General features: G+C 35.5%; 1 protein-coding gene across 1 annotated transcript in view; it reads right to left on the minus strand.

Moving 5' to 3' along the window:
* DKK2 (dickkopf WNT signaling pathway inhibitor 2) overlaps positions 1-8,610 on the minus strand; it is a 41,829-nt gene extending 33,219 nt beyond the window's left edge. The window contains exon 1 of the mRNA XM_072405680.1: positions 7,725-8,610. Within this exon, the coding sequence (XP_072261781.1) occupies positions 7,725-7,946 (222 nt within the window). The 5' untranslated portion in view covers positions 7,947-8,610. The remainder of the gene's footprint in view (positions 1-7,724) is intronic.
* Positions 8,611-9,028: the final 418 nt, after the last annotated feature.

Below are 9,028 nucleotides of genomic sequence, written 5' to 3' on the forward strand. Positions count from 1 at the left end.
GCTAATAATAAACAGTGTAAGGGCTGCCTGCAGGTGATGACAGATATATCAGATTAAGGTAAATTGAGTAAAATATTTGACTTTAGCATAGCTGCAGTATTTCTTTGTTGATGTTAAGAAGTTCCCTTCACTTTCTGTCTGGTAAAACTTCTGGTAAATCTCTCTAGTTGAGCTCTAAATAGCAATCCTCCCCCATTCCATCTAAATCTAATAAAAATGTTTTGTGCTTGACATAGAGCTTCTGGCGGATCTGCACATCAAACAGGTATGGGTGACAACTATACACCAAAGTGTAATGAACTGGTGTCCAGTACTCATGAGACAGTATCAAATATTAATATATATATAAATAACCATTGCTAAGAGAACTTCAAATTAAGTTACTTGTTATTATTTTAGAAGTACATGCATAGAAAAATAATTGAAGTTATATTTTTTTTTTTTTATGTCAAATCAATAAAATAAAATCAACTATTACCTAAAGAACAATCTGAACAACATACTAGTCTGCTACTAAAAACCCAATCTATGAAAAGAGAATAGGCATGAGTGGCACCGTCCAGTATACATGTAAGCGTAATCTTTTCTGTATTAAACATCGGTTCATATACAGGACATTCCAGGAATCTGAACTTGATTAATAGACCTTGAAGATGGATGGTGGATTATGAGATGGTCAGGGCCATGGAATTCACATGCTCCTGCTGCCTTATCAGTAATCTAGAATCTCGCTTTCACTGATCTTAATTTAATCATATATCTTTTTGGCTGTTATATTACCACACATTAAAAACACACACACACATAAAATGAATAAAACAGCTCTGATAGTCTTATTATATATATATTTATTGTCCAGTTCCATACACTAGTCTCTGAAAGGTAAATCAGCATATTAATTTCACATAAGGAAATCCGTCCTAACAATGGGCATTCCTTCCTTTTATAACAAATGACAATGTATTGTATTCCGTGAACTAGAATGAACTCTTTGAGCTGCTGGGTACCACCCAGTAGTAGCAAATGCCAGTCAAGGTCTTCTATTGAAACATTGGCAATGTGTTCTAGTGTTTAAAGTTCTCAGGAGAAGAATGCATTGAAGGTGCTAATAATGTCTGCTCAAAAGAAATCTATCCCTTTGCCCTTTCATCATTGGCTAAATCATGTTTTAGACCTGAACACCTCTTAGATTTCCTCTATTTTCCAATGACTCCTTTTTCCCTGTTAGCCCTGAAGGAAAATACCTGATCCTGATAGTTTTAAATGTCACATCTCCACTTGGTTTTCAGCGATGTATTTATAAGGAGAATGACAGTACACTGTATTTACTGGAGAATAGGCTCTCATGGGAATGTGCCTTCACTGCAATGACATTTCAAAATGTGAAACAATTAATATACTATTTCTTCTTCACATAAGAATGGTTAGCAGCTGCTATGAGAACAGCCAGGAGAAAAAGCTGGTAATCTGACATTCACACTTTCTTTCATACTAAATGTTTCCCCCCTCATCAATGGAATATGAAACCATCACCAAAACTGTTTGACAGCACTGTCTCTAGTATTTAGATACTCAGGCAGAAATATAGGAGGTGCTTTTGTTAAACACAGTCATTAACAATATACACATGGAGAGGCTTAAAAAGTATTGACACTTTTAATGTATTCTTTACAAAGGACATACAGCAATGCTTTATAAATATAACTGCATTACAATAGTTTAATTCAATATTTGTAGAAGAACTTTTTTTATTTTTCCATTATTTCAATTGGGGGTGGTAAAGGTTAGGCCTTCCTCAGGGAAGGAATAAAAAAACCTTTGGTTTATTCTGTCCGTATCCCTAAATAGGTCATTTCACCTTACTTACTTTCCACTGATTACAAAAGATGGTAACCCAGTGGGGACATGATTTATTAAAGCTCCCCAAGACTGGAGAGGAAACACGTTCATCAGTAAAGCTAGTCAAGAATTGAAAACATTTGCTAACAAATAGCAAATGACTTTGAAGAAATCCATTCCAGGTTTGCTGGATTACCCAGCTTCACTGATGAAAGTGTATCCTCTCCAGTCTTGGAGAACATTAATAAATCAGGGCTATTGACAGAAGTTTAACCCTTCCTCACTGTATATAAAAAAAACTTTTTAGTGAAAAAATATTATTGAGCTATGGAAGAAGTAATATGACCATTGGGATGAAATTTAACACTTCTCATTGCCTCCCCAGTCACCAATGGAGCTCCATTTTTTTACCTGTGGAGGTTTTCTCTTCTGGAAGGCTGGTGTGAATATCTTGAACAGTTTAGCATGTATATCACAGGGGACTAATGCAAAAATTTCCTTTAGATTTGTATGTATCTTTTTAGGTTCACAAGATCAATCATTAACTATTAACCCCTACCTACAGAAACATCAAGACTAAAAATTCTAGTTTATAGAAGCTGAACTGCTAATTCTGGATGTGAATAGACCTAATCTAACAAAAAGATTTTACCTTGCTTTAAGACCTAATCTAACAAAAAGCTTTTACCTTGGGTTAATCATAGTAATCCATCAGACCAATTAGGTGCATGATTTTGTGGTGAATATATCTTTCATAAAGCGCCATATCCTAATTTGAGTTGTTTAGACCCCAACTGAAGAACATAGTGTGAATTGGGCAACCGATCACTCCTAGACCTAATAAAAGGAAATAATATACAGGTATATCCATGTGGAGATTAAAGTAGTGATTTTGTGTGTAGTGATACCAGAAAAACAATCTGCAACCATTACAAATAGTTCAGAATTCTACAAATACACTAAAATATATAACCCTAACGTATCAAACCGATGTATTGGTACTGTGAACCTTTGTTTCCATCGCTCTGTCTGTTTAAACTGTGACCAAGATCTTTGAAATATTTGATATTTGAAAAAACAGAAGAGAGAAGTGCAAAAGATATAAGAAAGAAATATAAGTGTTTTTTGAATATTTTACATAATAGGCTCACTGTAAGAACCTTGTACAAAACTGGGGAAAAGGTGCCCAGGTATTTTATTGGTTGCATTTACCACAATAATAAAGAATCCAAGTGGTCACAACCTGGAACGTTTCCTTTATTACAAAATACAAACAACTAGAAGGGCAGGGAAAAAGGGTCATTTTGGCAAAGATTTGGATCAACCTAACCCAGAGGTGTCATGGTAAAGTGTCCAGAGTATTTTTCTTAGTTTGGTTGTGGTGTAGATTGGAACTTCCACTTAGGAACAGACAAGCTATCATCATCAACATTCTATTAGGTGTGTCCAGGGTGCCAGGGTAAGGGATAGAGTCCAAAGTACTGAATTCTGACAAAGCACTCTTTCCACTTTTTTCACTAAATATAACTCAAACTCTGACTTTAAATCACAGCTTATTTCTACAATTTAAACAATTACCTTCTTTAAGAGACTCACATGAAATGATTTTTGCCTACAGTTTTGTCTATACTTCTTCCAATTGGTCATTTAAAAGCTGGACTCCCCAATTTTTAGTTTAGCATAGCATTAGCTAAAGCCACTTGGCCTATTTTATTAATGAAGTTGTTGACAAGTATAAGAAGTTGGCATGCAACAAGGCAGCAACTACACAAAAATCCTTATAATGCACACTGACGAATTCTTATAAATTCTAAGCTTTTGCTAGATACTTTTCTAAATCACTAGACTTCGTAATTATGGGAAAATAAGACCTAAATGAAATGTATAAATACACTGCTGCTCACATAACCCTGTTCACTTTAAATGCTTGTCATCATTTTCAGAGTGAATAACTAGATTATGTAAATTAACATCCACAGAGAACAAAATGGAGTTCTGGTTAAACATATATATAATTAAATACAACTCTGATGACAGATTCCTTTTAGGTATTACACTAATGAGTTGAGTGCAATATACTTGGATCTAATCCAAAATTGTTTTCTACGAGACATTAAACTGAACAGGCTAGACAAGTTAAGTTTGAGAACAATAATGTAAGCAAAGTGCAGTAACACATAGCAACCGATCATATCATATAATGTTGTATCAGTTATTCAAAAACACGACGGCTGGCTAATTTTAAAAGGTTAGCTTTTTTTAGGTTTTATTAAAAACTCCTTAATATTGGTCATAAGAAAAGCATTCCAATTCCCAAATCTTTAAAGCCAGTAGTAATACATTTACAAAATATCAAATAAAATGTAAAAAAACAAAACACTGATTAACACAGGATTTTGTTAAAGTAACCATGCCCATCTGTGAGATATTTTTGGATTATGTTGAGCTTAAGCTTCCTTAAATATGTTTCATACAATTAAGACGAAGAATCAACTACAAATAAATAACCAAAATGGAAAAATACACAATGGCAAAAACTGAAACACAAAATAAATAGCATTCCAATTATTCGAAAGCTTTGAATAAATTGTAGCTTGTTGATAATATTTCTACAACATGTGCTGTACCTGTCCTCTACCTATGGCTGGTTTACTTTCCCAAGTTATTCTCTACCATGTACTATAGGGGACAGAACTGAAAAGTTTATCATAATGACATAACGGTGTTTAGAATATTGAAAACAGAAAAAGGCATTGTCTGGCAGTTGTTATACTTAAATTCACTAAACCAAGCCCCGGTCTCCATAGGCTTGTTTCCTAATGGTTTCTACTAACTACTAATAAAATGCTCTCATAGTAAATTCCTACTGCAATCCAAACACTCATTGAGACCTATTTATCTAGATATTGACCAAGAGGTAAGTCTTCAAAAACCAGAGCAACTTCAAAAATCCCCAATATCATACTGTGCTTGGTTATTATTAAACCTAGAATCCATTGCTACAAAGTTGTGATTTTAACCACTAAGCCACATTGCTGCCCCTAACCACCATGCAGCCCCTGGCATTCCAGTCTCTTTAATTACCAATAAAAGAGAATTTCTCAGCAACACATCTGTTTGGTATGGTTAGTTTGAAGCTTACTTGTGGCTAACTGGGCACAGGCTAAAGTGAATTATATATATAAGTTTTAAACTTTTGATGCCTGTTTTACACATAATACATTACTAGCTAAAAGACCAGCAAGAAGGATTGCTCTGGAATATGTCAAAAGTTTTTTCTAATGATACAGTTACCACTGGTTGACATATTCTAAAATATGGTATCTGGATCCTTTTAACTGGGGAAATTGTTATATAAGTCCTAAAACCAACTGAAAGATATGAATATTTCAAATGACTGATCTCCTTCCTAATGCAATCAAGAACTGGTGGATACCTTGCCTAGGAGATAGAGACAAAATATTTTGTGATCTACGGCATTCAGGGCAGCAGTAAAAGTTACAAATTAGTGTTTAACGATGCACAGAACAAATTACGCATATCCATATGTGTTAGGTATGTGCGTATAGGAAAAGGGGATAGACTCTCACCATCCTATGATCCCTATCTATTTTCCTCCCTTACCCCTCATGGGACACATGCATGTAATTAGTGCTGATTTATTTGGATAAATAACAAATGTTTATCATGAACTGCCATATCAGGTGACCTGTCCAATATGTTATTTCAGGAGAAATTGCAATGTTCTTTTCTCTATGACATATTATATGTCACTTATCCTATGATGTGCAGTTTTATGTTAGCTCATTCAGAAGGGGAAAAATCTGCTAGAACCATGTTAATGGAAGCCAGATGGTTGGTGTGATAAGATGGGGTGCTGGGAATATCTGTCTAGGATGTCCAGAGCTGAACCGATGAATTCCCTGTCTGCACATCTTGTTGAGGAACAGGAGGCTTCACATTGGGAATAAGGACATAAAACAAGACACAGCAAAGAAAACCACACAACTTGGGGGTCATTATGACCAAAGCCACAGCACAGCTGTAATGCATTCACTGTATAATAAACAACAAATAGCCAAAAACAATACAGTGTGGCAGAATTCCTTACAAAACAGAAATTCTCACTTTGAATTGACTATGAAGAAATAAGAAATGTATACATTAAAACCAAAAACATAGAATAGGTTAAAAAAAAAAGAGTCTGGTCTGTATCAGACCATTGGGTACCTGTTCACCAGATGGGACTTTTTAAAAGACTTGCTTTAATGTGTGGTATTTTATCCCTGCAATGAACCATGCAGAAGTGTGGGGCTACATGTGAGATTTTAATCGCTTGTTAGAAAGACTTTTAACCCTGGCTGACAACTGCCCCAGCTGAAATCAATATATTGTAAATTAGAGCACAAGGAGTTAAATCTCTTATGGACTATTATTTAAAATCACTTGTACAGTTCATTTGGCAAAAGACTTTATAGTACTTCTTAAAGATGTAATTTGACTTGGTATTTCTTAAGTACATAGCTTGTATTTTTGTATACTCATATACATTTTAAAATCATCTCTTTCTATATATATATATATATATATATATATATATAGATAGATAGATTTATTTATGTATATCAACCATTTTAATACATAATTCATTAGGCACATCTATCACATGAATACATTTCATTTGATAATTTTACACCTACACCTACATTTGCTTGTATTTTCACAAGGTTGTACATAAAAGAAGATCCTTTTATAAGACCAATAAGTGCTGACCACAGGATTCCCATAGAGACCACAAACTAAGTAGTATGAGTGGCAAATGTTTGTGGACCTAGCATTAAACTGTCTAGCTAAACAGGCATTGTACAGATAACCCCAGAGTGCGCTGATATAACACAGGGCATGGTGTAATATAATCCACATATTTGGATGTAATTGATGTAGCCATTACTTCTGCTTATTCTACTTTGGGATGCTCTTATAAAGCTCAGCAATTAAGTTCAGCAATGAGGAGCTTTACACTGCTACAAGATATACATTTATTAAAATATCCAAAAAGAGTAGATGATTAGAAGGGAATTAAAGGTAAGTAAATTCTATAGTAGATATAGGCAGTCACTGATTTTCTAACTGTGTTGATCTAATGTCCCTTTGTCCAGCCAATAAACAACAGATAATGAATACTTTACTTCTTGTTGGAATGTCATGCTAGATCTTGTAGTTCTACAAAGGTGATGGCGAAAAGCTGTCAGGAACATTCCAGGGGGCATGTCAGTATAGAAAATAAATTGGAAGCTGGTAATAAATAGCAATTATAAATAGAACCTTAAAACCTGTTATTATAATTTATATATATATATATATATATATATATATATATATATATACACTATTTCTGGACCAGATTCATACTAAATTGCCCCGAACTGTTACAACTTTTACTGATACTCCATCAACAATTGGAGAAGTATAAAGGGTACAGAGCTTGCTTAAATTATATATATTTAGACATGCAACATGCTGTGCACTGCATAAAGATTGCTATATCATTGTTAAACAAATCTAAAAGGAAATATAGCTAATACAGTAGATATAGGTTATTTTTTAACCTCAGATCATAGTGAGCAGCTCATTTCTCAGTTACTTGAGGACCATATAGTATTCACAAATAGTAACAATGTGCTGTAATATGGTTTTCATAAGTGATAACGTGTGCCTGGGATCATTTTAGCAATTTTTCATATAACATTATATGGTCAGTTTCATTCTACATAGATCTGGCACATGATTTATTGTTGTTAGACAATAAGTATATTTTATTTTTCCCAATATACTACAGTTTCGCCTATAAAAGCACACTTTATATGATTGTAGCTATCTCTTACCTGGCCAAGAATTTTCCCTTTCTTGTGGTGTGATGCTCCATGTTGGAAGCTGGAAGACCTGTTGGTGGCCAGTGTTGGGGTCTGCACCACCAGAATGGACTTGATGGAGTTAGCTTTGGATCTGGAAAAGTCTACCTGTGTCCCCTCCACCAACAGTACTGCCAGAAGAACAGGTAAGAGGCAGCAGCACTCCCCATTCCACCCCAGAAAAACCATGTTCATCCTTCACCAGTCTAAGCTTAGGAAAGAAGTCACACACAATGTCCAAAACAGAAGTCACTATGACAACTGCCTAGTTTACAATCACACCCAAAACTTGCTGTACACTCATCCAGATAGTTGGATGCATCAGTGAAATAAAATAGAGCATCCACAGTCAAAATATGAGCAATTCTTTACAGCTGCCAAATCACTTAGCAGAGCAAGGTGTAGAAGATGTCTTGTTTGAGCAAGCAGTCCAGACACAGAAAATCCAGATGCTAGGCAGATAGTCCATGAGCATCCAGAGATGGGGCCAGGTGAGCAGAGGGATGAAGATGTTGCTTTCAGTTCTATGCAGTGACTTGTTCAGCTCAGTGCTGCCAGGGATGTGCAGGACCTACTATAAGAGCTCACAGTGTAATATGCAAACACTCCATGTGTTTCTGAGTCTTCCCACTTCCCCCTTTCTCTTTGGTCTTTAATGACCTCAGCTCCATTCTTTTTATAGGTTTCCACCAAGGGGTTTCTATCCCCCGCCCACCTCCAGGAGTGACAAAGCATGTAACTGATCCCCCAGCTACTTCTAGAAGTTGGAAAGGAGAAGAGAGATGTCCTTCTGAGAGGTTGTGCTTGTTTGATGAGAAAGAAGAACTATTGCATCCTTCCATGCAGGAGAAGAAGCTCAGAGCTGGCACCTCTCACATCAGCTCCTTCCCTGGTATGTAACTATCCCAGACATATAACACCCAGACACATCACATTGTTCTTTTTCCTGCACTATAAACAATGACAGTCTGCACAGCTGTTCCACAGGAAATCAGACTCTCACAAATACAACTTCCATGTGGGATGACTAGAGCTTGCTAATATATGTTCCTAATGCAGAATTATGTCTAATAGACCTGTGGTTTATATAGCTCACCATATGGTTATCAAATCAAGAGATCCAATGTAAGGAGAAGGGGGTCCCAGCTCCCCACAGATTGCTAATTGGGTACAGGTATACAGACATTGCTCTGATTGCTGAATTCCTCCTAGAAATGCAGCTCTGGTTTACTAATGATAAATGGAAAATCAGATCAGCTTTCTGTGTGCTATATGCT

Source organism: Pyxicephalus adspersus, chromosome 3, assembly GCF_032062135.1.
Source record: "Pyxicephalus adspersus chromosome 3, UCB_Pads_2.0, whole genome shotgun sequence".
In the NCBI taxonomy this organism is placed as follows: domain Eukaryota; kingdom Metazoa; phylum Chordata; class Amphibia; order Anura; family Pyxicephalidae; genus Pyxicephalus; species Pyxicephalus adspersus.